This window comes from Botrytis fragariae (genome assembly GCF_013461495.1).
Source record: "Botrytis fragariae strain BVB16 chromosome Unknown tig00000255, whole genome shotgun sequence".
Lineage (NCBI taxonomy): Eukaryota > Fungi > Ascomycota > Leotiomycetes > Helotiales > Sclerotiniaceae > Botrytis > Botrytis fragariae.
Window position 1 is genome coordinate 632,979 of NW_023501004.1, and position 26,985 is coordinate 659,963.

The 26,985-nt window shown below is 43.7% G+C and overlaps 11 protein-coding genes across 11 annotated transcripts; 9 read left to right on the forward strand and 2 right to left on the reverse strand.

The window, feature by feature from the left end:
• Window positions 1–998: 998 nt before the first annotated feature.
• On the forward strand, window positions 999–2,283 carry Bfra_011973 (putative carbohydrate-binding -like protein; the record flags this gene model as incomplete). Its single annotated transcript, XM_037342297.1, has 4 exons — window positions 999–1,521; window positions 1,568–1,834; window positions 1,897–2,032; window positions 2,151–2,283. The coding sequence occupies 4 exons, from the start codon at window positions 999–1,001 to the stop codon at window positions 2,281–2,283; spliced, it is 1,059 nt and encodes a 352-aa protein (XP_037187955.1).
• Window positions 2,284–3,531: 1,248 nt separating this feature from the next.
• Window positions 3,532–3,892, forward strand: Bfra_011974 (uncharacterized protein; the record flags this gene model as incomplete). The annotated part of the gene is made up of 2 exons (XM_037342298.1): window positions 3,532–3,555; window positions 3,674–3,892. 2 exons carry the CDS (start codon window positions 3,532–3,534, stop codon window positions 3,890–3,892), a joined length of 243 nt encoding a protein of 80 aa, XP_037187956.1.
• A 179-nt stretch (window positions 3,893–4,071) lies between these two features.
• On the forward strand, window positions 4,072–5,679 carry Bfra_011975 (putative acetylserotonin methytransferase-like protein; the record flags this gene model as incomplete). Its single annotated transcript, XM_037342299.1, has 1 exon — window positions 4,072–5,679. One exon carries the CDS (start codon window positions 4,072–4,074, stop codon window positions 5,677–5,679), a length of 1,608 nt encoding a protein of 535 aa, XP_037187957.1.
• A 218-nt stretch (window positions 5,680–5,897) lies between these two features.
• On the reverse strand, window positions 5,898–6,726 carry Bfra_011976 (putative u3 snornp-associated protein utp11 protein; the record flags this gene model as incomplete). Its single annotated transcript, XM_037342300.1, has 2 exons — window positions 5,898–6,566; window positions 6,628–6,726. The coding sequence occupies 2 exons, from the start codon at window positions 6,724–6,726 to the stop codon at window positions 5,898–5,900; spliced, it is 768 nt and encodes a 255-aa protein (XP_037187958.1).
• Window positions 6,727–7,022: 296 nt separating this feature from the next.
• On the forward strand, window positions 7,023–7,571 carry Bfra_011977 (uncharacterized protein; the record flags this gene model as incomplete). The annotated part of the gene is made up of 2 exons (XM_037342301.1): window positions 7,023–7,179; window positions 7,234–7,571. The coding sequence occupies 2 exons, from the start codon at window positions 7,023–7,025 to the stop codon at window positions 7,569–7,571; spliced, it is 495 nt and encodes a 164-aa protein (XP_037187959.1).
• A 1,005-nt stretch (window positions 7,572–8,576) lies between these two features.
• Window positions 8,577–9,293, forward strand: Bfra_011978 (putative set domain-containing protein 5 protein; the record flags this gene model as incomplete). The annotated part of the gene is made up of 1 exon (XM_037342302.1): window positions 8,577–9,293. The coding sequence occupies one exon, from the start codon at window positions 8,577–8,579 to the stop codon at window positions 9,291–9,293; it is 717 nt and encodes a 238-aa protein (XP_037187960.1).
• Window positions 9,294–9,941: 648 nt separating this feature from the next.
• On the reverse strand, window positions 9,942–11,426 carry Bfra_011979 (uncharacterized protein; the record flags this gene model as incomplete). Its single annotated transcript, XM_037342303.1, has 6 exons — window positions 9,942–10,115; window positions 10,186–10,248; window positions 10,318–10,375; window positions 10,431–10,784; window positions 11,051–11,214; window positions 11,262–11,426. The coding sequence occupies 6 exons, from the start codon at window positions 11,424–11,426 to the stop codon at window positions 9,942–9,944; spliced, it is 978 nt and encodes a 325-aa protein (XP_037187961.1).
• A 2,518-nt stretch (window positions 11,427–13,944) lies between these two features.
• On the forward strand, window positions 13,945–15,293 carry Bfra_011980 (putative aromatic peroxygenase protein; the record flags this gene model as incomplete). The annotated part of the gene is made up of 2 exons (XM_037342304.1): window positions 13,945–14,350; window positions 14,398–15,293. 2 exons carry the CDS (start codon window positions 13,945–13,947, stop codon window positions 15,291–15,293), a joined length of 1,302 nt encoding a protein of 433 aa, XP_037187962.1.
• A 565-nt stretch (window positions 15,294–15,858) lies between these two features.
• Bfra_011981 (putative set1 complex component swd1 protein) lies at window positions 15,859–17,323 on the forward strand (the record flags this gene model as incomplete). Its single annotated transcript, XM_037342305.1, has 2 exons — window positions 15,859–16,220; window positions 16,288–17,323. 2 exons carry the CDS (start codon window positions 15,859–15,861, stop codon window positions 17,321–17,323), a joined length of 1,398 nt encoding a protein of 465 aa, XP_037187963.1.
• A 481-nt stretch (window positions 17,324–17,804) lies between these two features.
• Bfra_011982 (putative glutathione reductase protein) lies at window positions 17,805–19,859 on the forward strand (the record flags this gene model as incomplete). The annotated part of the gene is made up of 3 exons (XM_037342306.1): window positions 17,805–18,196; window positions 18,515–19,362; window positions 19,426–19,859. The coding sequence occupies 3 exons, from the start codon at window positions 17,805–17,807 to the stop codon at window positions 19,857–19,859; spliced, it is 1,674 nt and encodes a 557-aa protein (XP_037187964.1).
• Window positions 19,860–21,389: 1,530 nt separating this feature from the next.
• Bfra_011983 (putative dna-directed rna polymerase ii largest subunit protein) lies at window positions 21,390–26,744 on the forward strand (the record flags this gene model as incomplete). Its single annotated transcript, XM_037342307.1, has 3 exons — window positions 21,390–21,746; window positions 21,812–26,670; window positions 26,720–26,744. The coding sequence occupies 3 exons, from the start codon at window positions 21,390–21,392 to the stop codon at window positions 26,742–26,744; spliced, it is 5,241 nt and encodes a 1,746-aa protein (XP_037187965.1).
• Between the last annotated feature and the right edge of the window lie 241 nt (window positions 26,745–26,985).

A 26,985-nucleotide genomic window follows, 5' to 3' on the forward strand; every position in this document is an offset into this window, starting at 1 on the left:
GGCCCCTGTGACGCTAACAATTCGTCGAATCGGAGGTTCCTTGATCTAAAAGGTCTAGCCCTGGCAACACAACACGACTATTGACGGAGTAGACTAGCAAGAATTTCAATATTGTTCAGCCTTAACTATCGCCCACACCTCAAGGCGTTGAACTGTTCTGGCCATGGCTCTTACAGCCATCACCCATGAATGTTACATTCATTGAAAAGCACGGCAATGATATACTTGGCTACTCAACATAGACCCCACTTTGCATTTTGAAGTAGGATCGAAGTATGAAAAAGGGGGTTTAATGAGCATTCCTTCATTGAGTGTTCATCTGCCCACTTTGTTAAAAATGTTAAATGGAAATACTGAGCCACACGATGAAGAAAAATTTGACCTCGGATTTTTACGTCGCACATTGGTAGAGTGGACGTGCGCCCACGACCCATTTCAACACAACATGCTATGAGTGTTTGTTAGTGCACGTCCATAGCCACCACGTGTGTTGTCTTCACCGTGTCACACACTTCTTTTCAGGTCTTCCTAAATTATGTGGCGTCAAAGATGTTGTTATCTCACCCGAGAAAGTGAGATTATTGATCAAGTTGTGACCTGTGTTAAGACCCGTCATCTCTTGATCTGTGGGTATAGGATCAAATTTTGCCCAGCTTATCCCCGGACATCTGTTTTAGGGAGTCTTAGGTTCTATGAGGCGTAGCGATGACCCTTGATTGAGAGCAAAGTTGGGGTGAAATGATGAGAATAGCATCGCCTTTTGGATGTCTGAGTGGCCAGATACTGTTGTGGAAATGGTAAGGAAGCTGAAGGCGTTCAGCTGGAATATGAGCTTTGAAAGAGAAGGTGATTGTGTACCTCTAGGAAATAAGTATAAAGAACCCCAAATCTACAGATCTATCCAGAAAGAATCAGATCAGCACAAAGCTTCAGTCTTCCTTTTCTAAATAACACCTTTCCTGCAATCCTTGTTCAGAACAAAACCATACACTGCAAACATGAAATCAACAATTGCTCTCTCGACTCTTCTTGCAGTAGTCACAGCGAGTCCCTTCCTCAAAGCTCGAACTCTCGATATCTCAGCATATAAAGCTGTGCCAACGGCTCCTGTCAGAGGAGCCCCTGCCGGTAACACGGCGACAGCGAGTATCACATACAACCCCTCATCTGTAGCAGGCGCCGCTATTGCAGCCGCAACTTCCTCTGTTGCTATTGTCAATCGTAGACATAAGCGTAGCTCTTGCTCGAGTACTTGCGCTGTCTTGGCTGCGGGTAATGGGCCTAGCGTTAACAGCCCGGATACTGCGGTAGCCTTTCAGGCGGATCAAAATTTCGCTGATGCAGCACTGAATGCTGTGACTCCCCCAGACTACGCTCTGGTTGATGGGTTCCAAAATGCTGATGCAGCCGCTCAATCCGCTACGTATCTAACATATATCTCCGACTCTGTCACTTCTTACGATCCTACAATTTGTGCCAACGCATGCAACAATATCCAGGGCTGCACGTCTTTCAATATATGTAAGTCTGACCTTCCAACGTACTACCCCAACGCTAACGAATCTAGTCTTCGAGAGAGATCCAACTGTTGTTCCAGATACAGAGGACTGTCCAAACCCTCCTTCCCAAACCCTTATAAAATGCTCTCTTTTCGGTGGCTTGTTGGACGCTTCATCCGCTACAAACAGCGGCCAATGGCAAGCTGATTTCCAAGTTGTGATTGCTGGTTCAAACGCATACAATGCTGTTGCGCCTCCAGCAATCCTAGGATATGGAGGAGTACAGAACTTTGGGACTGCTACCGTTAATGCCCCTGCAAATACTACAACATATAGTAAGTACTAAGCAATTTTTATAGACCTGAAGCCTAACAAGAGTTTACTAATGCATAAATAGTGGGAGTGGAAGCTTTCCCTCAGACTCAGCCATACGATCCAACTATCTGCGCTGCTGCTTGCAGTTCAAAGAGTAGCCCTAGCTGCGCATTCTTCGTATCTTTCATCTTATATGAAAATGGACAAAATGGTGTATTGTAAGATTCCAACCTCCTCTTATATATCTCTTTTGCATTATTTGTGCATTTTTGCTTTTCCTTTCGAATATAAAAATGGCTTCCTTACTTCGCAATCACTGACCCGCCAATTTCATAGTACTTGTACATACTTTACTGTCCCTTACGGAGCCGACAGAGCGAACGAGATTGGACAATACGACGTTCAAGGAAATCATTACACGATCGGCCACAGCTTTGGATTCACTGTCGATGGCGCCACAGCTGAATGAATCAAGTGAGTGGTCGTGTTACGGTAGCTGCTGTGTTTCCTTTTGAGGCGGGGGGCTGGTTTCATTGAGAAGGAACTAATTGGAGGAATTAATCGAAAGGCCTGGTGTTGAAATTGATGTCAATAGCTTTCCTTTTCAATGAATAGAGTTATGAATTTTCTGCAAAAAAATCATTGGACCCATTGGTAGACCATGACTGTGCATCTTACAATCGAGCCACTAGTGATTGATTTCCTCGCGTTTCATTGTCCCAAATAACTTTATCATATCAAATGATATACACCCTGTCATGGAGGAGGAGGTTGAAGTTTCGAACGAATCAAACTGCAGCCCGAACTCCACCATCAGTGATTTCGAATATTCTAGCAAAACTCAATATTTTGGATTACTTATCTCTTAGATGAACTTGATATTCTAGGCAAATTCTAGAAGCAATAATCGATCATGGCTGGACGGCAGTGCGAACAACTCACAAGCAAGCAAGAGCAATTTCGTAACAAACAGACAGATCTAGGGGCATTTACGCAATCATGGCGATCAGCAAGAGCGTACTCAGAATGTTGCGCAACTGTACACCAGGAAACAACCTGCTGAATACACACGGCTTCTCATCTGTTGCTGTATACACTCACAATTGACGATGATGGGATGTTTCAAGATCATTGATAAGATTCGAAATTATCGGCCCAGAAGTATCGACTTTTATTTCGCGATGCATTTCCAAGCGCTGAGACCCGTGTTTGAAAAATACCGAGACGAGTCACCAATAACTCAATGTGGGGGCACGAGTGCTGTCAGACTTGACCGTAAGAGTGACCGTGTGCATCGATAACGAACCGATAGGATAGGAATGTAGAAAGAGGGCTAGGTGTTGTAAAGAGGAACCTTGGTAGTTATCTTGCACATCACTTGCAGTGGTGTCGAGATTGTTAAGGGTGATATCCACGCCTGGCTCAATACACCTGCCAAACCTTCAAAATAACTGAGGAGGAAAGGGCAGCTCTTTATACTTGACCACTAATCCTTCTAGTGCCCCCCAGCTCAGCCTCAGTGATAATCATTTAAGGCTGATGATGTCAAAGTACCTTCAAAAACCATGATTCCCTCGCACGATAGCTCGGAAGGATTATTGAAACCCCACGATAATTGGTCGCCCATTATAGAAAGATTTATGGTTAAACTTAATGTTTCCGATTCGGCGAGCAATATTGGATTGACCTTGAATTAATATTGGATAAATCGATAGATATGTTTCAAACCCCAACCAAACTAGTAGATAACACGATAAAACCCGTCCTTTGTAATCACGTTACAGGCAAAACCCTCACGTTTCCATAAATATCCTTAAATAAAAAATCTTCCGATCCACTTGAAAACTTTGTTTGCGAAGGGATATATGAGGAAGTCGAGGTTTCTGAGCTTTGGTTGGTTACTGGAAGCGCCTATCAATGTTGCACCACCAATCATTGTAGCTGTCACAGTACATGTTGGCGCTAACAAGGTTTCTTCCCCGCGTACAAAACAATCGGATGAATCGAATTCGTCGAATTATAGCGGTAAGGCAAGCCGAAATCTATTTCCAGATAACGAGCACGGTCGCAGAATGTGATTATCTCCGGGATCTTTATTTTGGGCTGCATACATCGGGGATTTATGGTGTTATTGAAAATTGGTTGTTGATGTATATAGGTGTAGTATCGTGCTCTTTCCTCATGGATTGTAACATTCGTGCTCCTGGTGATTTGTATAAGAATTCGAAATTGTAGTATTGCGAAATCGTTCCTCGCCATGTCAGATAAACCAGTCAGTATGGGTCTACAATTATTTCCACCTCCACCATCGAAAAAGAAAACTTGGAGAAGTAACAGCGATGAGCGCAATATTTCCACATCCGTGTCCGATCCCGATCCAGCTCATCGATCGCAATCGCTCGATATGTTCGTTGATGGACGCCAGTCACCATCTGGTAGTCGCCAAACTCCACAAGATAGCAGAGCAGCGCTCATGAATGTGCCCCCTCCAGCAGTGCTTGCATCGGGCCGTCCGAGATCTCACACTTCTTTTTCGGAAGCACCTACACTTGTAAGAAGCAACAGTAATTCATCCAAATCTAGTCAGCACCTTCACCGAGAAGAGCCAGTAATGAGATCCATTTTTCCAAGATATAACCCCGAAGTCCCATTAGAATACCAGCAGTATTATCCAACACAGCAAAGTCCACGACACATTCCGCAAAACGCAATAAGTAGACAGCCATACTCTCCAGGAATCAACGAGGTGAGCCCCGGAATGGGCAGTCCAATGTCGTTGGGCCCACAATCTCCGGGATTGGTTGGTCGAGGACTTCAAGACGAGACATGGCCAGAACCATCGAGCTCCGCCGACTTGAAGGAGTTATGGAAAGTGAGCAATGGATGGAAAGCATCAGCATCGGAGGGTCAAAAGTTCATCATGAAAATGAACAGTGCAGTAGAAGAGCCTATACACACTCTTTCCTCCGCTACCCAGCCATTTTATACACTACGTCTTGATCCCACTTCAACTTCAGCTCAAGTAACAATGACAAGACAAAATCCAGCCAAGCCACCGAAAAAATCACAATCCCCAAAAACTGGTGTATTTCCGAAAGGTGATTCTCAGATGGAAGTGTTGATCACAACTCTTGAGGAATATTCGCGGCGATTGCCACCAAACGATGGTCTCGTAGCTCTCCTCTATCCTCATGCAGCCTCGAGTATGGCAGTCGATCTGGCTGGACGTTCAAATGTTGCCGACAGTGCTTTAGTGTTGGCAGCAGCAGAGCGCGAATGCGGACGATTGTTGTGGGACGATGACACAAAGAAATTCTACCTCAGGCACCCTGCGGTCAATACCCCATTTCTCATAGCGATAAATTCATCGCCGGCCTGGTCCAGAGTCGAATACACGCTTGAGCATCCAGAACTACCACATAACCTTGTGCGTTTGGTGAGAGATGGTAGTGGAACAGGATTTTTAGAAATCGATACAGGGGTCGCGGCTAGAATAGACGCATTCTATATCGTGGATGTAGCAATTGCCGCTATTATGCTGGCTGCTATGGATGAGGAAAAGAGGATGCATATTGAGAGGTTCGAGGCACCTCCGGCCGTACCAGTACAACCTGATACACCAAGATCAAAAAGGAAATCCTTCTTGCGAGGGGATCAAATGGAACTGGACATAGAGAGTCAAAAGAGTCCAAATTTCAAGATGGTCCCAACCAAGGAAAAGGATAAAAACAAAGAAAAGGTGCCAGGGTTCTGTGGATTGCTCTGGATGATGGTGAAGGCCATTGCGTGGATCTTGAAAATGACAGTGAAAGCAATGGCAGCTATTATAATTGGGCTCAGCAAATGTTTGACCAAGAAGAAATGATAGCGTTTGGACAAAAGGGTACACATGGCGTTTTTGATATTTGATCACGACTTGTAATGATTTGGGCTCGGTTATGAACATAATTTCCTTCCTTGGGCTATCCCCGGGGTATCTTATTATCGCAGGTCGATGAAGGGGTCGCACCCAGTATGATTCTCTTTGGCCATTATCATTTCAGCATGCAGCCTTCGACATGACTGAAGGCTAGTTAAACAAATTTATCTCTTCCTTTCTCGTGCCTTGAACTTGACTCCATTCTTGTTAACACCACCGATCGTTAAAGATTTGGCCATTTTCGCTCGTTGTAAATCCAAAGCCACCTCTGCATCGGTCAGGGCTTTAAGCCGTTGGCGTGCAATCGATAATTTGACTTCCAATTTATCCGCCTCCTTTTCCCGAAGTTTTCGTAGGTTTCTGGTTGCCATATCCTCCTTTGTATCCTCATCTTTCTTTACGTCATCGGATCCATCATCCTCAAAATCAAAATCCATGTCCATATCCATATCCATATCCATGTCTGAATCATCCTCTCCCGCCTTTTCTCTCTGTTCTTCCTCGTCTTCCACAAATACAACTTTTGTTCCACGTGCTTTGATACCCACGGCTCTCTTTTCTAATTGCTCGACCTCTTTCGATGCCTTATTTCTCTCCGTCCGTACATAGCCCAGATCTTGTGTTTTGAACAATCGCACAGCATCCTGATTTAAGACTTGATGGCCTCGATCTCCGTTCACAGTTCCCGTATATCTTTTGCCGGTTTTCACAGGGCCCTTTTTGCCCACCATCCCAAAGTAAAACTCATCGGGATTCTTCTCGAGCACTTTTTGCTTGAGCACCTTAAGCTTTGCTTTCTTCTTATTGAAATCTTTCGCTCTGGCAGAGTAATCCTACGGAGTTGATTAGTATCTTGCAGTGTATCACAGGTCATGCACTCGAAAAAATTCATACCTTGTGCTTTTCGAGAAGTCCCCATTTCTTGCGCTCTTCGGGTTGCGATCTCTCTTTATAGGTGCGCCCATCGCGGACTGATTTACTCGCTTTATCCATCGTCTAAATAATGCGCGAATTCAATCAAGAGTAAGTATCGTGAATATAAATCAATCTGTCGTATGAATGGGTGAAAAAGTATGAGCTTTTTGATGTTTTTCTTGGATGCGGGATTGTGAAAGTAAGAAAGTTTGAATTCCGATAGACAAAATTTCGACAAGGGTGACCATCTGCGCTAAGATAAACTAGTTCAACTTGGGAAACTACCTCAGAACATTCGATTTTCTTCAAATTGCGTTGTAAGATATATTATTGTCATACATCTTCGATTCGGATTTCTGTTCAATTGATCTCACATGGCAGCTATGACTTCACAAAGGGAGGAGGTAGAAAAGGCTCCCAGGCTGCCCATGCCATCGCGGAATCCTCTACCATTATCCGCAGCACAAGAAGCCCAAGTCCAAGAAGTTTATCATACTAGAGTACGAAGTTATTGTGCGGCAGAAATTAAGGGTATGTATTCGCATAGATATGTCTAAGGAATAGTTACTGATAGTTAGCATTTAGTATTCGCGGAATGTGCCCTTGGAAGAACCTTTACTGCCCCATTCAAATGCAGAGAACAAAATCGAGCAATGAACAATTGTATGATATCGCATGCCACACAATCAGAAAAGGATGCAGCTAGAGAAGAGTGGTTTTCACTGAGATTGCAGAGACAGCGGGACCGTGAAGCAAAGGAGGCGAGGAGGAAGGAACAGGAGAAATTTCATAGGGAATGGTGGGGTTTACCAACCGAAGATAGAGAGGGTGAAAAGGGCAAAGAATTAATGAGGAATGCCGAGAGAGTCGGTGGATTTCCAAAGAGGGATGAAGGACAATTGAGCAAAGACCGGCATAGGTGACCGCGTTTTCCACCCATAATCTGGGGTAGCACAGGCGTTGGAGTTCTTTGCAGCATTTTCGACTAGCGTATGGAACGCTTGACTGGGAATTTCATGTACGACTATACTGATATGACATCAAATCGCATTTCTGGAACGGACGAAGAATTTGAACCGGACTTTCTTGGTTGAACAATTGGATGTCAGTGGCTATAATTGCCACTTCTATTGAACATTTGCAGGCAAGTGCCATCGTCTTTTGACCCATTTCTCTCTGATTGTCGAAGCTTATCTCAGAAACACAAGGCTCTTGTCGCTTTGAGGTTCTGATAGCGTACATCATATGCTTCATTGATCCATTCCTGTACTTCTAGTGATTTATACTGTCAGTTAATGTTGAGACGACGCATGCGAACTACATGAAGTCAAGCAACTCCTGATTTACAGCTACCTTGAAGTTGCTCTCGGTTTGTTAATCGTTGACATGTTCTTTGCTCGGTTTCTCTGGAGCTGAACACAATCATGTTTCGACTCACTTCCTTTCAGACTCCATGGAACCATCAAGCGCCGGCAGATCTGCATTCGAAGATGATATTCGACTGAAGTTTGCCCAGTCCACGGGCTCCATATGTTAGATCTTAATTCTGCGCACATTGGCTACTTTTTCGGGGATTTCGCTGTTGCCTAGGGCAACTTGTATTGTCGTCACTTAAACCACTTTCCTTTACTTCCTATTGCGTCTGCCTAGTCTCTGTCCTTTACGCGAACGATTCGTTATCTCTTATTTATACGTTTGAAACGATTTTAATACACCAATAATTCACTGCGACGAAGAAAAGTTTCGAAAAACTCACTCTTTAAGACGCCAAGTCATGATGACAATTGAAGGCAGCATCATTCAAACCCCATATTTTCTATCATAGCATGGCGCAATGTTATTCCTGAACAGTCTGGGAATACCTACTAATATTTTCTCCTTTAGATCCAACTAGGATCATAACGCTACTATCATCGAGCATCAATAAGATGGGCGATACTACTACGATGTCAACGGTACCCACGAGTTCGACAGCGACACCCGCTTCTGATCTCTCCATCATACCCTCCAATCTTCCTGAAGAATCCCCTCTTCGACTCCCCGAAACAATTGGTGCCGTCATCGAGGTCCGCACTTCTCCAAAAGGTGGCCTGGGTATATTCGCCCTTTGTACTATACCAACCAACGTTCTCCTCCTAAGCGAACAACCTCTTGTTATTCTCACCGACACAGGAACACGCACTGATCCCCTTGACGACCTCGTATCTGGCTTATCTCCTTCTCGCAAATCTGCGTTCCTGTCCCTACATGCTTATCAAGCAAATCCTCGAGAATCCAGGAATAGAAGCATTTTATATAGTAATGGATTTGGAGTGGGTAAAGTGGAGAACCTGTCAACGGGCATTTTCGAAACGGCTAGTAGATTTAATCATGCCTGTACACCGAGTGCAGAGTATAGATGGGAGGTGGATGTGGATGGGGTAGGAAGAATGAAATACTTTAGCAGGAGAGTCATTGAGGCGGGAGAGGAAATTACTGTAGATTATGGTCATGGGGTCATGGGATTGAAGAGGTTTTACGGGTTTGAGTGTGATTGTGGGAAATGTAGAGGGGTGGTGACACGGGGCGGGGAAGGAATGGCGGAAGGAAATGATGTGGAAATTTTGGGGGAGGCGGAACTCGAAGGGGTCGTGGAGTTAGGCTGAAGGGTACAAGATTGAAAATGGCAAAATCTGGGATGGACTTGGGCACTCGAGACTACTTCTGAGACAAACTTTTTGAATATCTGAAAGCTTGCTGACCAGTAAAGAAATCCGACACACTACAATATCTGAAGAATTTGTTTCAAAAACTGCGAGGAAACCATTGCATCAAGATTTTTACCAAGCCCCTTAAGACATGATGCTTTTTTAATATACCATACATTGACATAAAACGTACTTGGTGTTGTATGATCGTATAATTTCGAAGCCTCTTAAATATTCAAGAGTTTGAAAGGTTTTGGGGATCACAAGCGATTCCCTCATTACATCTATACTTCGACTCCCAAGTACAAGACTGTAGATTAATACGTGCAATACATACTAGAAGGCTCAATAACTGTGTCTTGTTTTTGGGCTCTACGATAATAAATTCGCAAGATCACCAATACTTGAAAATAGATAAATGTTTGAGGTGCTGGAAGAGCTAGGAACAGTTGAAAAAATTTAAATATTTGAAAAACTAACTAAATACAAGAATTATCCTATAACGATTATCAAACCCTCATATATCTCATATCGTACATCGTGCAACTTCGTCGCTGGAAGACAGGATAGTATACATATCATACAATTCGCAACATGCAACCTCATCTAAGGGATGTAGGTAGCAACATCCTGTGCAACAATGTCACCTAGGCCAGTCAACACCAATTGGCGTTTTTGACTTTGTCCCTTTCCAAAATCCGACTCGGTACCGGTAGCTGCACCTTTGATAATTCCTGGTAGACCCGTTGGGAGAAAGCTTTTGAAGACTTCGCTGACACCCTATGCGGGAATTAGTGGGATTGTAACAAGGGGATGAAGTAGAAGAAGACTGGAGGAAATAGAAACCTACTTTGGCAAGTCCGGTGGCTGTTTGATCTGGAATTACATCCGCCGCATCGGATTGGCGACGCACCTGATGGGTGGATGTGTTAGTTTTGGTTTTTATTCATTGCTATCTTGTGAGGTTGATAGTAGGATCGACATTGACGCCGCCATTATTGGAAAAGATTTGATTGCCATTGCCGAATGTGTTGCCATTTCTAGACAGTGAATTAGTGAATAGATTGAATATAGATGGGTATTGAATAGACTTACCCGTTGTTTGAACCTGATCCATTACCATTACCATTCCCGTTCCCCGAATTGGAGGAACCAGCAGTATTAGAACCAGCATTACCACCCAAATTGTCTGTAACTGTGCCAACAGCGTTCGCGGCATCTCCAGATGATGATAGAGAATTGGTAATGGGATCAATGGCAGCAACCCATACGCCGTTGACGTATGATGATATAGTAGGAGTTTTTGATTTCCTTACCTTGTTGAGGATGCTGAACCCTGAATTTCCTGACCCGATGGAATTCTTGTTTCCGAAAATGTTGCCGTTGCCATCTGAGCTTCCGCTGTCATCTCCATTTCCGTTTCCGTTACCCCAGTTCTCGTTTCCGGCACTGTTGAAGTCAGTGTGAGCACTTTAAAGCGGGAGGAAAACTATGTTCAATAATCGGGACTAGGAGACTATAATAGGATCCACTATTTAGATTCTGGATAATCCTGAAAATTTCAAGATTGGAATAAATGAAATAGACGGGCTTAATGCTCCGACAAATCCAATATTCCGAAAAATCTGAGTGCTCGAGATACTTTCGATATTCAAAGATCTTTGAATCTTGGACTGCAGTCTGGGTTCCTAAACACTCTAGAGAGGAGTACTCACGAATTGCCATTGCCATTCCCATTCAAGTTGTTCAAGGCACTGCCCAAAACATTTGAACCAGATCCACGCTTCAAGATGCTTATTCCTGAGTTATCACTCCCGATAGCATTCCCATTGCCGAATCTATTACCATTCCCATCCCATGATCCTGATCCAACACCATTCTACATATCATTAGTCAGAGGTCTCAAGAATACCGAGGAATGCATACATCATTCCCATTACCCTCATTTCCATTGCCAACAGAATTACCTGCGCCGTTCCAATTCAAGTTACCGAAGGCTGAGCCAAGACTTGAGAATTTAGAAGATGGTATGGGGGCAGAAAGAACATAAGTTGTGAGGGAAAAGAGTGCCAGATTGTTCTTAGTATGCATCGTGAAATTTGGTATGATAGATGCTTTGTAATAATTGAAGGTCGTGAAATGGATGGTGTTTAACGCAGTATTGAACGATGTGTAATGAAGTAGATTCTATGAGAAAATTGATAATACTGGGATGAAGGGCAGATCGATATTTATGTGCAAAATTCTATCCATATCCTATACAGATGGGAAAATGGAGTAAATGTCTAGGCTTCCACTGGCGTTCTAGATTTGCAGATCTTTGAGCGCTTCACGGGGACCAATGTTCGGTGGGAAGAGGCATTCATCTCATCTGACGATTGCCGAAGGGTGCTTCATAAAAGGCCCAACCAATTTATTGACGAGAGATCATATCAATGATGCTCAATGTATGTGGTGGTTATTAGGATCATTAAAGAGGTGTATTAAGGAATGATCGGATTTACAGGCGAAGATCTGCGCTACACCTTGCGGCTTACAGCGTGGCTTCGTATGTTAAAGGCTAAGAAGCTAGCGCCGGAGATATACAAGCATAAAATGCAAATTAGACTTTTCATTCTCATTTGATATAAAGGAAAGCCACATTCGTCAGATTAGGACGTATAAAGTGGGTAGCCTGCTCCGAATAGGAATGCGAACAGACACTTAAGGTTAGCGAGAACCCCCACAGTCTAAACAATCTAAGATTGTTGTTAAACCCCGGGGAAGAAACTCCCCTAGACCTTTCATCTTTGGCGCTTGCCAATTCATTCCGAATCAAACTAAGTATCTCGTCATCAATGTCAAAGCAGCGATTGAGTTGTACACTATTGGAATAGCAACGACGCAGGGTTTCCGGGAGTCTGGAGTGTGATCCGAGAATCGAAAGCCTTCAATTCCTGAATTCCAATAAATTATTTAATCAAAATAATTTGAAATCCAGGGTTCAAGAGCTCGCATCTAGTCTACTGTTCTAAAGTATTAGACACTCTGCAACGACATGATTTGAAATTAATTGTGAAAGAAGAAGAAAGAGCCGAGGGAGCTAGGCTTTTCAATAGTGCCGGATGTCTACTATAAACCGGTGTTGTAGGTGTAGTGGAACATTGTAAGTGCCATCAAAAAGAAACCAGTATCTACTGGATATTGGAAAAAGATGGAGATGGACGGAAAGGCTACGAGCCGAAACATCATTCCATTCCGCAGCGGCAGTCCTTCGTAGTTGAGAGATTTGCCACAATCTTGTATTCCATTGCTACCTTGCAGATTTTGGGATCCATAACCAGTTTACACATACCTAATGAATGACATGGTACCAGGCATTGCATGTGTTTCTGAGTTCCCTTGATTGAAGTTCAGAGTCGCTTGAGATTAAGCTGGAGTGATGATTAGGCCAAGCCAGGAGACGTTAGCGTGTGGTTATTATATGGAGACACTAGAATGGACCTCGGAAGTATAGAATATCTGAACCTTCTCTCCTCACCTCACTAAATTAAGTTTTAACCACCATGTTACTAGAAGCTACCTAGTTATCTACCTAGCTGGGTGGTTTACGCCTCTTATCCTGTGATCTTCATTGTAGGGAGATTCTTACTTTCATACCTTGCATACATCACCGGAAGTATCTCCATTGAGGTTAAACTCAATAACATTGGTGTACTGTGTGCCATCCATGTCCTCGTCGGATGGGCGACAATAATCCGAAAAGTTCTCTGAATATCACAATTTCACGGTTCTACACAGTGATAACGACAAACTGCATTGTGCGTCTACTTTCAACTAACTTTCAGTTCAGGTTTAATGCACTTAATCTTAAACTGCCAGCCATTGGGTTCCATTTGGCCTCCGAAATCGATGTTAAACATGTTCTCTAACAAATCTTCTCAATTCGATTGGGTAGACTGTCAAATCGAAACCTCTGATTGTAAGAAAAAGTTCAATCAGTTGGAAAAATGCTTCCGCACCAAGAACTGGTTTAGATCATCCGCACTGCACTACTTTACTGTCTTTTCAGCTGCCTTTCGAAACTTACTCGATATTGAAATGTTGGATCCCAGGCGCTTGGCACCATATTTTGGGCGTCACCTAGCATATACGGTTATATGCCTCATCCTAAGTATCCCTTTCCTTGTGCTGATCGTCCAAATAGTCATTCGACGTCAGCGGTACTAATTTGCCAGCCGTAGATTGTTGTGGCTCTGCAGTGCAGGTCACCAGTCTCATTTTCCAAGAGATCAGCATCAAAATGAAGATTTCGACTACCTTTACCCGTGTCAATCTTTTGTGGACATCGATTCTCAGCGAAGATTGCGATGAAATTAATCTTCGATTAGGCAAGAAAAAGCAAATCAACTACTTCTGATATGACGGTCTGGTTCTCGGAGCTAGGGGCTTCTTGTTGTGCCGTCGATTCTTCGGAGATATTCCAGCATGAGAATATGGATATATAAGTACCACGGTTTCCCTTCTCCTTTTTTTAACAGCCTCATATTCACAATAACTTCCATCTTTCACCAATCCATTTACCTCCTATCTTCTTCATCAAAATAAAAATTATCATAAACACACAATCATGAAGGTGATTACCATTTTTGCGCTATTGGTATTCACCGCGACTGAAGTCGCCGCATATCCTCGATTGGCTGCAGAACATGCCGAAAGACTTGCAAAATCCCAACTTGGCAAGCGAAGTACGGCTGCTCGTGACCCACTTCAAAAGAGAGCCAGTTTTGATGCTGCGTCGCAGTACGTGAGCACGACAGGAAAGTATGCCTTTGTACCACCAAATTTCAGCGCAGGAGATGTTCGAGGACCTTGTCCAGGATTGAATGCCGCCGCAAATCATGGATATATCCCCCACAGCGGAGTCGGCACTATAGGCGACTTTATCGATGGTACCAATAGGGCATATGGCATGTCATTGGATCTTGGAACATTTCTTGCTGTTTATGGCGCCGTATTCGATGGCAACTTGCTATGTATGTTTGAATGCTTCCTTTCGTGTACTGATACTGACATCTCATAGCTTGGTCAATTGGTGGACCAACACCTAAAGTTGGCCTTCCCCTGGGCAATCTTTTGGGGCTTACTGGAACTCCTCGAGGCATCTCTGGCTCTCACAATAAGTACGAATCTGATACCTCTCCAACTCGTCCAGATCTGTGGCTAGCTGGACAATCCTATAATCTTGAAGTTCCACTATTTCAGAAGTACTACGATGCTTTGGTCGAGGGTGTTGGTGCCGACGAACAATATCAGAATCTTCTTGACTTCAGAATCGACCGCTTCAATAACTCTATTACAACCAACCCCTACTTCTTCTCTTCGCCTTTTGCAGGTGTTCTCGTTTCTCCTGCCGGCTATAATTTCCCAGTCCGAATGATGTCCAACAAATCTGCAGAATTTCCGGAGGGCTCATTGACTAAGAAAGATTTGATGTCCTTCTTTGCCATCACAGGCGAGTCCGGCAACTTTCAATATAAAGTCGGCAATGAACGTATTCCAGACAATTGGTACAAGAGAGCTATCGGCGATGAGTATACCATCGCTGGTTTCCTTGCTGATGTTGTCGATTATGCTCTGCAATATCCACCTCTTCTTGATATTGGTGGGAACATGGGAACGCCCAATACTTTTGCACCTGTCAATCTTGGATCTTTGACCAAGGGCGTGTTTGAAACTGGATCCTTACTTGAGGGAAACAACCTAGAGTGTTTTGTTTTTCAAGTCTCACAAGCAGCACTCCCAGATATTGCTGCCGGTGCCGTTGGGAATCTTGCAAATACCATAAAGTCATTTACTGATGTTGTTAATCAACGTCTTGGTGGCTTGGGCTGCCCACAATTGCAAGGCATTGATCAAAGTCAATTCTCCAAGTTCCCAGGATACACCAATTGCAAGAATGGATGCACGAAGTATTAGGTGGACTTGAGAGCGAGGGCTGTATGATAGAAGGGAAACATTCTAATGTTAACGATTTATGATTGCGTCGAAGGTTATAGCCAACTCTGGAGCAGAAATTATTGATTTCTTTGTATTATAATTTATATAAATTAATGTAGATTATTGATCGAGATGTACCTACTTTAGGACTTGTTTTTCCAAGAATATACTTATTTCAGTGTCGAATTTGTATGGAAATATTATAAAATACCCGTGTAGCTAGCTAATCGTATGAAAACTTGGCTAGTGTCCTTTGAAGCTTCAATGGATGGTGATCGTATTACCTCGTGAAAGTGTTCGAAGATCATTGCACGTCTTTTTATAGATATTGACTGTTGAAAATAAGCCACACAAACCAAGGGGCTTGGTTTGATCTTCATCGAACTACAAAACCAGCGTTGAATTCAATTTACGTTTCAGTATCAAGCTTAATCTTGCTGATCGCGCCTGCTTGTCAGCCTTGTTGATCTTCATAAACGAGGCTGAGATCCCCTCATCCTACATCTCGATCTTTCACGATTCTTTACTTCTCAATACCAGCATTATGAATTTGTCACTAACTGATCCTTTTGTTCTTGCACAAGATTATCCCGAATCATCCACCCTCACACTTCGCAGTGGACATGCTTCTTGCGTGCGCTTCAATCGCAAAGGCGATTTTCTTGCCGCAGGGCGTACTGATGGCACAGTCGTGATTTTTGATGTTGAGACCAACGGCATAGCACGAAAGCTCAAAGGACATACACGACAAGTGCAATCGCTAAGTTGGTCGCGCGATGGCAGATATCTACTCACATCGAGTCAAGATTGGACCTGTATTATTTGGGATTTGATGGACGGGAGTATTCTAAGGACTGTACGATTTGAGGCACCGGTATACTTGGCAGAATTCCATCCTTGGACACAGTGAGTCAAGAAATATCATTTTTATTTTACCTTCAGGACGGTGACTGACTCTTTCTGCGTACGCTAGTTTGAAGATATTAGTCTCGTTATTTGAAGATCCGCCCCTACTGGTAGATCTTACGAACCTCCAAGTAGTGAAATACATTCTACCTTCTACAATTAAAAAACGAACAGTATATGGAGAAGATGAATCAAAACCGATCGCACCACAAACCACAACAGTCGCAATCTTTACCGCCTCTGGTGATCATATACTTTCAGGTACTAATAAAGGATGGCTGAACATAATAGAAGTGGCTACGAGGACGGTTATCTACTCTACAAAGTTGTGCACCGGCGTGTTACTTTATATGCGGCTTACAACTTCTGGACGAGACGTGGTAGTCAATGCTCAGGACAGAATTATTAGGACAATCCAGATACCGAATTTATCAGCTGAGGATCTGGACCCTGATACGATAGACATTGAAGTCGAGCACAAATTTCAAGATGTGGTCAATAGGCTGAGTTGGAACCATGTAGCGTTCAGTGCAACGGGCGAATATGTAACGGCTTCGACATTCAACAATCACGATATTTACATATGGGAAAGAAATCACGGAAGTCTGGTAAAGATTTTGGAAGGACCCAAGGAAGAGCATGGAGTGGTTGAATGGCATCCTCACAAGCCGATGATTGCGGCATGTGGCTTGGAGTCAGGAAGAATACACATTTGGTCCATAGTTCCGCAGCAAAGATGGTCGGCTCTGGCACCGGACTTTGCTGAAGTCGAGGAAAATGTTGAGTATATTGAGAGAGAGGATGAATTTGATATTCATCCCCAGGAGGAGATTCACAAAAGGAGGTTGGATGCTGAGGACGACGATATAGATGTTCTAACGGTTGAACCAATCAAGGGTGATGTAATCGACGAAGACAATGCATTCAGGATGCCGGTACAACTCGATGGTGATGATACCGAGAGCGAAGAAGAGTTTGTAGCTGTAGGCAGGGGTGAAATGAGAAGGAAAAGTCCATCGGATGGACGCAACTACCAGCTTGATTCGGAAGCAATTGGCAGTGCAGATGAACAGCCTCGAAGAAAGAAAGGTAGAAGACGTTGAATCATGCATTCTTCTAAATTTTTCGATAAATGGCGTTTTCTAGGCAAGCATGTGGTTTGGAGTTTAAGGTGGGAAAGATATGTTTTCGGTGGGTACTTGACTGACTTGCATATCATATGCAGCCGCCAGCCAATTAATAGCTTACACATTAAGAATGAAATAATCTAGCAACAAACTCAACCAGCACTTCCTTTCGTTATCTTATCTCACAATTTTTGCATAAAGTATTTATACAAGACATGAATCTCCCGTTTCTAGTTCTTCGAAACAGTACGAAACTCTTTGGCTGTATAAAGAACGCCTCGAATCCTGCAAATCGCTTACACATAACTTTTTCATTCCTGATCCTCCAACCACACCGCAGTCTTGTTCACCCGTCTTACATTCCTATCACATCTTTACCTAAAAGGTGGCTGCATCCAGGGACTTACCCCTCACTCTGAATTCACTTAAAGAACGTGATAAAGAACCCCCTTTCACCATGTTATCAAAACCCGCTCCTCCTCTTCTCACAATAAAAACAACATCTCTTGTACCCCCCACAAATCTCATAGCCGTTTCTACAAATACATATAGTTCCGGTACTGGTGCACAATCATCAAGTTCAGAATCCGCAACGACGTTATCGGCTATTTCAGCGGTTGCCAAATCGGCACTCCCGATTTCGAGAGCGGGATTATCGAGGAAGATGTCGGGATTGGCGACTATGGGGAAGGGAGAGGCTAAGGAATTTGATTATATTGTTATTGGGGGTGGAAGTGGTGGAAGTGGGACGGCGAGGAGAGCGGCGGGACCAAGGGAAAAAGGGGGTTGGGGGAAGAAGGTTTTGTTGGTGGAGGAGGGGAAAAGTGGTGGGACTTGCGTTAATGTTGGGTGAGTTTTTTGAGGGCCCATTTCTTGTGTTTGAGCAAGATGAAACGCAAATTTATGGATCTTATCTTGAGAGGATTAGAGCAAGTTGAGTCAAGTGACTTGAGATTGTGTACCGATATTATCTGAGGTGAAACAAGAATTAAGCCTATAGCGTTTTTCGCATCTAGTAGAGGTTGTTTGGTTTCCTTGATATCTGAGTATTTTCATATTTCTAGTCAATTTGAAGAGGAACCCTTTCTTCATACGTTTCTCAGTCTACATTCTGTTCATGTATTTAAAACCACGACTCATATCCTGCGAGTACTGACAACTACACAGCTGCATCCCCAAAAAACACACTTGGAATTTCTCTTCTATGGCTGAAGCACTCCGTGCCAGTCAACACTACGGCTTTGAAACTCCCTCCAATATCCCTTTCAACTACGCCGCTTTCAAAGCCAAACGTGATGCCAAAATCGCTAATTTAAACCGTGGTTACGAAACTAACTGGGCACGCGAGGGAATAACTCTCGTTCGCGGAACCGCCAAATTCGTCGCTTCAAAGACCATTACTGTGGAATTGGAAGATGGAGGTGGTGTTGAAACATTCAAATCTGAACATATCTGTGTAGCTACTGGCGGCAAACCCATTGTTCCGAAGATTCCCGGCGCTCATTTTGGTATCACTAGTGATGGATTTTTCGGACTTGAGGAATTGCCCAAGAAAATTGCGGTGGTGGGAGCAGGATATATAGCAGTTGAGATGGCTGGAATGTTGAATGCTATTGGAGGCATTGAAGTCCATATGTTTATACGCGGAGAGAAGATGTTGCGAAAATTTGATCCGATGATTTCGGAGACGATGACGAGGACGTATGAGGAAGCGGGTATTATTATCCACAGGGGATATAAGGGGTTTGCGAGAGTGGAGATGTGGAGTGGGAAGAAGAAGAGTGAGGAGAAGGTGTTAAATTTGAGGTGGGATGGGGATGATGGGAATGGGTTGGTGGTTAACGAGGTGCTTTGGGCGGTGGGGAGAAGTCCAGAGACGGAAGGATTAGATTTAGGGGCTGTGGGGGTCCTGACGGATGATAAGGGGTATATTCGGGTGGATGGATTTCAGAACACAAATGTGGAGGGAATTTACGGTTTGGGAGATGTGACGGGTCAGATGGAACTTACGCCTGGTATGTGTTTCTTTTTTCGTGTTCGGATACAATGAGATGGAGGAAAATCTAACATGTAAAAAGTCGCTATAGCAGCTGGTCGACAGCTCTCTAACCGACTTTTCGGGCCCTCCCAATTTTCTCAATCCGCACTCTCCTACTCGCTCATCCCAACCGTCGTCTTTGCGCATCCTGAAGTCGGTACTATTGGTCTTACAGAACCAGAAGCTCTCCAAAAATACGGAGCTGGCAATCTCAAAATCTATCACACGAAGTTCGCAGCAATGTTTTATGATTTCTTCTCGCCAGAAGAAAAGAAAGGTGTACCGACTGAGTTTAAGATTATCTGCGAGGGTGAGGATGAGAAGATTGTAGGATTGCATTTGATAGGACTTGGGGTTGGGGAGATGTTGCAGGGATTTGCGGTGGCAGTTAAGATGGGAGCTAGGAAGAGAGATTTTGATGCTTGTGTAGCCATTCATCCAACAAGTGCGGAGGAGATTGTTACAATGAAGTAGAGAGTGACAGAGGAAAATGGGAGTCGGGTGGTGGCATGGAATTATGGGTATAATAGATTCATGGCTGGGTGGGCGGGTAGATGAATGGGTGGATTGGAAAAGGTAATAGGTGGCAAATTGAACAAAGAAAATGGCATTGTAAACGAAAATGGTGCAACAAAGTTCTGGTCATAGGAAATTGTTTGTCATGATAATGAATATAGACTGTTTTCTTTTGAGCTTCAGCCTGCGATACAGAAGTGACGAGCGAGAACATGTCTATCCATATGCAATAACTAACTAGACTGTACCTGACAATGATGATATCTGGCGAGTCACCTAAAGATCCACTTGAAGAATGAGGTAATTCCAGTTTACATCAAGGTAGTGAATACCCTTGGTGAATTTGCATGTTTGACAGAACTCAGCTCAAAAATTGTGTCATTCATATCACATCAAAACTGAATGACTCTGATAATAGATAGATGTAATCTAACAAGCAAACAGCATCAAAGTAATTACTTTATCACCTTTGAGTTGTCTATCGTAGCTTGTAAAGCAATCAACGGCATTTTGCATCATGCAGACAATACGTTAAAAGCATCTTCAACTTGAAAGCTCAAACTTTTCAAAGCCTTTGCTAACTACCTGGACAACTATTGCTGCAGAACTATCAAGTGCAATGCTGATTGAATGATAATGATCTAAAACTTAACCATAAATCTTAGATCCTGGGTATAGATAAATGAGGATGGAAGGATGGACAGAACCGAGGGGGTAACTCGAGTAAAAGGAGAGACGAGATCCGAAGCAAAGGGTTAGGAACGTTAAAGCTGGGATGAGCTTCTTAGAATTAATTCATTGATAGTAGATACTTCATCAAAGAACATTATTTACATTTCTTTGAACTTTCTCAGGATGTTGATTTCCTCTCCTTTTTAATTCCTTTCAACTTCACAGGCCGAATGAGTCTTTTCGGGGTGAATGTTTGAAACAAATTCATCAGCCACATCTCGGATATGATTGGCTCACAATAATACAATTATTAACTAACTGTATTAAGTTAATCAGCTATCCGGGAGCCTCATCAATCAGCTTTCTTTCGCGACAGATCAAAGGAACCTCCTCCTCACGAACCCCATCCACCACCATCAACAACAATACGACAATTTGTGGAATCGCACCAAAAGACGTGGATTCCTCATTGCTGGTCTTTCTAAAGAGGAAGAAACTGTATACACTCTTTTATTGACAGCATCACCAGTTCGATCGAGTCGTTCGGTCGGAGAAATCGAAAATTGTCCTTCAGGCCGAAGGCCTGGCCTCTCCCTCCGAATCGCAATATCAACATCCTATCCATTTTGCACATAGACTTGCTTGTTTTTCGATACAGCTCCTTCTGCGAATTACTAAGAACACATTTTCGAGATAAAATCGCGTCGCAACGTTTGGTACAGTAGTTGATCTCTATTTATACCGCTCGTTGCCACACTTACTTTTTGACCTTCAACCTTTACAACAATTTCTTAATAAATATCAACAACCGCCAATATGGCGAATCTTAATTTTGCGCATTCAGATGCGCCTTTGCGAACTATCCAGGAGATACAATTTGGTCTCTTCTCTCCTGAAGAGATCAAAAATATGAGTGTCTGTCATATTTTGTATCCTGAGACCATGGATGAAAGTAAGATGAAGCCGAGAGAACAAGGTCTCAATGATCCCCGACTCGGATCCATTGATAGACAATTTAAGTGTGCTACTTGTGATCAAAATATGTCGGAATGTCCTGGTCATTTCGGTCACATCGAATTGGCCAAACCTGTTTACCATCCTGGTTTCTTGAAAAAGACAAAGAAGCTTTTGGAAATGGTCTGCCACAATTGTGGTAAAGTTAAACTAGACAGGGTTAGTTTGCTACCTATTTGAGGTGGTTTGTTTCATGTGCCTTGATGCTAACATCAAAATATCAGAGCAATCCAGCTTACAAGGCAGCTGTCTCCATTCGTGATCCCAAGCGCAGATTCGAGGCCATATGGAAGCTCTGCAAGGTCAAGATGGTTTGTGATAGTGACGTACAGATGAACGAGGAAGAGTTCAATGGAGATCCAAAAGAAGCTGCAAAGAAATCGCATGGAGGATGTGGTAATATTCAGCCCGAAGTTCGTCAAACTGCTTTGGCTCTGTGGGGCACATGGAAGGCACCTAAGGATGAAGATGGAGAGGCAGTACAACCCGATAAGAGACAAATTACTCCGGAAATGGCTCTTAACGTCTTCCGCAGCATGACCACCGCTGAAATTCAGGATGTCGGATTGAATGCAGATTATGCTCGTCCTGAATGGATGGTCATCACTGTTCTTCCAGTACCACCACCTCCCGTGCGACCAAGTATTTCCATGGATGGTACTGGTCAAGGTATGCGAGGAGAGGACGATTTGACCTACAAGTTGGGTGATATCATTCGTGCCAATGGTAATGTCCGCCAAGCACAACAGGAAGGCTCGCCTCAGCACATTCTACAGGATTTTGAAACTTTGTTACAATATCACGTCGCAACTTACATGGACAACGATATTGCCGGTCAGCCACCCGCTCTGCAGAAGTCAGGTAGACCTGTCAAGTCCATTCGTGCTCGTCTCAAGGGTAAGGAAGGTCGTCTCCGTGGAAATTTGATGGGAAAGCGTGTCGACTTTTCTGCTCGTACTGTCATTACTGGTGATCCCAATCTTTCTCTTGATGAGGTTGGAGTTCCTCGCAGTATCGCAAGAATCCTTACATATCCGGAGACAGTTACACCATTGAACATTGATAAATTACATCAGCTTGTCAAGAATGGCCCAGACGAGCACCCTGGTGCCAAATATGTCATCAGATCTGATGGTACGCGTATTGATCTTCGCCATCACAAGCGCGCAGGTGCAATCTCACTTGAGTATGGTTGGAAGGTTGAGAGACATATTGTTGATGGTGACTTCATTATCTTCAATCGTCAACCATCTTTGCACAAGGAGTCTATGATGGGTCACAGAGTTCGAGTTATGCCTTACTCCACTTTCCGTCTCAACTTGTCTGTTACTTCACCATATAACGCAGATTTCGACGGAGATGAGATGAACTTGCATGTTCCCCAAACTTACGAAACTCGTGCCGAGGTCATGAATCTCTGTATGGTACCACTTAACATTGTTTCGCCTCAAAGAAACGGCCCTCTCATGGGTATCGTTCAAGATACACTTGCTGGTGTTTACAAGATCTGCAGAAGAGATGTTTTCATTACAAAAGAACATTTAATGAACATTTTGTTGTGGGTTCCAGATTGGGACGGTGTCATTCCTCAGCCAGCTATTCTCAAGCCACGTCCTAGATGGACCGGAAAGCAAATTGTCAGTTTGATCATCCCCAAGATCGTGAATTCCTACAATGCCAGCAAGGATAAAGAGCATCTACATGCGCCATTGAACGATGATGGGTGTTTGATCCAAGAGGGACAGCTTATGTATGGTCTGATGGCCAAGAAGAACGTCGGAGCCTCTGGAAACGGTATTGTCCACATTGTTTTCAACGAGCAGGGTCCAGATGCCGCAATGGCTTTCTTCAACGGTTGTCAACGAGTCATCAATTATTGGCTTCTCCACAACGGTTTTAGTATCGGTATTGGTGATACGATTCCCAACAAGGAGACAATTGAACAAATCGAGAAGGCTATCGCCAAACAAAAGGCTGAAGTCACAGAGCTTGTCGAGAAGGCTACTAGTAACGAACTTGAATCCCTTCCCGGTATGAACGTTCGTGAAACCTTCGAATCTCAAGTTTCCAAAGCTTTGAACGAGGCTCGTAACACAGCTGGTACAAAGACTGAGGATGGTTTGTTGGATATCAACAATGCTGTACAAATGGCCCGCTCTGGTTCTAAAGGTTCCACTATCAATATTTCTCAGATGTCTGCCCTTGTAGGACAACAATCCGTCGAAGGTAAACGTATTCCTTTTGGTTTCAAATATCGTACTCTTCCACATTTCACCAAGGACGATTATTCGCCAGAATCCAGAGGTTTTGTTGAGAATTCATATTTGAGAGGTCTCACCCCCACGGAGTTCTTCTTCCACGCCATGGCTGGTCGTGAAGGTTTGATCGATACCGCAGTTAAGACTGCAGAAACTGGATACATTCAACGTCGTCTCGTCAAAGCTCTTGAGGATGTCATGGCTAAATATGACGGTACCGTCCGTAACTCGCTCGGTGATATTGTTCAATTCGTCTATGGTGAGGATGGTCTCGACGGTGTCATTTTCGAGAACCAAAAGATGGATCATATCAACATCAGCAATAAGGCATTTAATGATCTCTTCAAACTTGAAGTTATGTCTGAGCGTATCTCAACCGATGTCTTGGAGCATGCAAACGAACTCTACGGAGATCTCGAGACCCAGCAACTCCTTGATACAGAGTTTGCTGCTCTCGAAGAGGACAGAAGACTCCTTCGAGACTTCGTACATTCCCGAACCAAGGAGAAGGATGATGACCACTTCCAACTTCCATTGAACATCATTCGAATTATTGACAGCGCAAAGAGATTATTCAAGACGGATGACGGAAAGCGCAGTGACTTACACCCTAGAGATGTCATTCCAAGAGTTCAACAGTTACTTGATCGCATGATCATCGTCCGTGGTACTGATGAACTTTCGGTTGAAGCTCAATACAATGCCACAATCTTTATCAAGGCTCAGTTCCGATCTCGTCTTGCTTATAAACGCATTGCACTCGGTATGCACCTCAACAAGCTTGCGTTTGAACACATTCTTGGTGAGCTTGAGAGCCGTTTCACTAGAGCTTTAGTCAATCCTGGTGAGATGGTTGGTGTGCTTGCCGCACAGTCTATTGGTGAACCAGCCACACAAATGACCTTGAATACCTTCCATTTCACTGGTATTTCATCTAAGAACGTTACTCTTGGTGTCCCACGTCTCAAGGAAATTTTGAACATCGCTCCAAACATTAAGACACCGTCCATGATTGTTTATCAAGACGGTGCTAATGCCAATCAAGAAACTGCCAAGTTGTTGCGTAGTGCTGTTGAGCATACTACCTTACGCTCCGTTACTTATGCTACCGAGATTTACCACGATCCTGACATTCAATCTACCACCATCGAGGACGATGTTGACATGGTTGAATCTTACTTCATCATTCCTGAAGAGCATCACGATTCTCCAGATAACCAGTCAAGATGGCTTCTTCGTCTTATTCTTGATCGTCAAAAGATGTTGGATAAGGGATTGAAGGTCGATGATGTTGCTATCAAGATCAAGGAAAATTACCCTAAGGATTTGGCTGTCATCTTCAGCGACAACAACGCTGAGCAGCAGGTTATTCGTATCAGAATGATCAAGCAAAGTGATTCGAAGTACGATGACGATGACATCGAAGAAGACATTATGCTCAAGCGTCTTGAGGCTCATATTCTCGATACTTTGACTCTTCGTGGTGTTCTAGGTATTGACAGAGCTTTCTTGAACAAGGATGTCAAGCTTTTCGAGAAGCCTGACGGTAGATTGGTTGCAAGCAGAGAGGACAAGGACTGTGAAGAATGGTACCTAGATACCAGTGGAACCTCGTTGAAGGACGTCTTGATTGTACCAGGAGTTGATCCTCGACGAACCTATTCCAATCATTTCATCCAGGTTTTCGAAGTCTTTGGTATCGAAGCTGCTAGATCCGCTTTGATGCGTGAATTGACCATGGTGTTGGCTTTCGATGGTTCTTATGTCAACCATCGCCATCTTGCCCTTCTTACTGACATTATGACTTCACGTGGTCACTTGATGGCTATCACTCGTCACGGTATCAATCGCGCAGACACAGGAGCTTTGATGAGATGTTCTTTTGAAGAGACTGTTGAGATTCTGCTCGAAGCTGCCGCAGTAGGTGAATTGGACGACTGCCGTGGTATCTCTGAAAACGTTATGCTTGGCCAGCTTGCTCCTATGGGAACTGGAGAGATGGATGTGTTGCTCGATCCAAAGATGCTTGAAACTGTCATCTCTGACAACAGCCGAATGGGTCTTATGGCAGGAATTCCTGTCAAGGGCAGTGAAGGTGGTGCTGCAACTCCTTACGACGGCCAATCTCCACTCAATGAGGGTGGCTATCTCGGTACACCCGATTATGGTGCTCAATTCTCGCCTATTCAAAGTGCTGGTTCTGATACACCAAGCGGCTTTGCTACCGAGTATACTGTCTTTGGTGGTGGCGGCATAAATAGTCCTTATGGAGCTGGTTCTAGAAGCCCAAGTGGTGGTTATTCCCCAAGAAGTCCTTTCAACTCATCTCCATCCTCGCCAAACTTTTCTCCTTCCAGTCCCGGGTACAGTCCAACTTCGCCAGCCATGGGAGGTGGTGCAAGCCCTGGATATGCTGTTTCGCCTCGCTTCTCACCTGTTAGCCCTGCGTTTACACCCACATCTCCTGCCTATAGCCCTACTAGTCCAAGTTTCGTGTCTCCGACTTCGCCTTCGTATAGTCCCACGTCACCAAACTACTCGCCAACCTCTCCCAATATACATGGATCGCCAACTAGTCCTTCATACAGTCCAACCTCCCCTCCTATTCACCAACCTCTCCAAATTATAGTCCCACCAGTCCAAATTATGCTGGAAATAAAGTGTCTCCAGGCTCGGGTCTTTCGCCAACCAGTCCTGTATACTCTCCAACCTCTCCAAATTGGAGCCCGTCTTCACCCCAACATCAAGGCAACAGCACTTCTCCAAAATACTCTCCAACCAGTCCTTCTTACTCTCCTACCTCTCCCAACTTTTCTCCATCGTAAGTCAAACCAATGTTATTCAAATCAGTCTCCAAGTGCTAATATAATATAGATCTCCTCGCGGTGGAAACAACTGATTTTTCTTTTCCTTCTTTAATGTATCAACATTGCCTAAAAAAAGAATACGCATATGGTTTTCGGGAGTTCTGGGTCTATCTGCTCATAATTTTCAAGCTGAAGATTTGTTCATTAGCATTTGGGGTCTTTTCATATTCCTGCCATGGCGTTCATGGGAAGTCTTTCTTTTAAAGCCTAGTACCTGAATTTTGCTTTAGATTCTTTTTGCAGCCACCCAAAATTGTATTATGGCTAAATCTT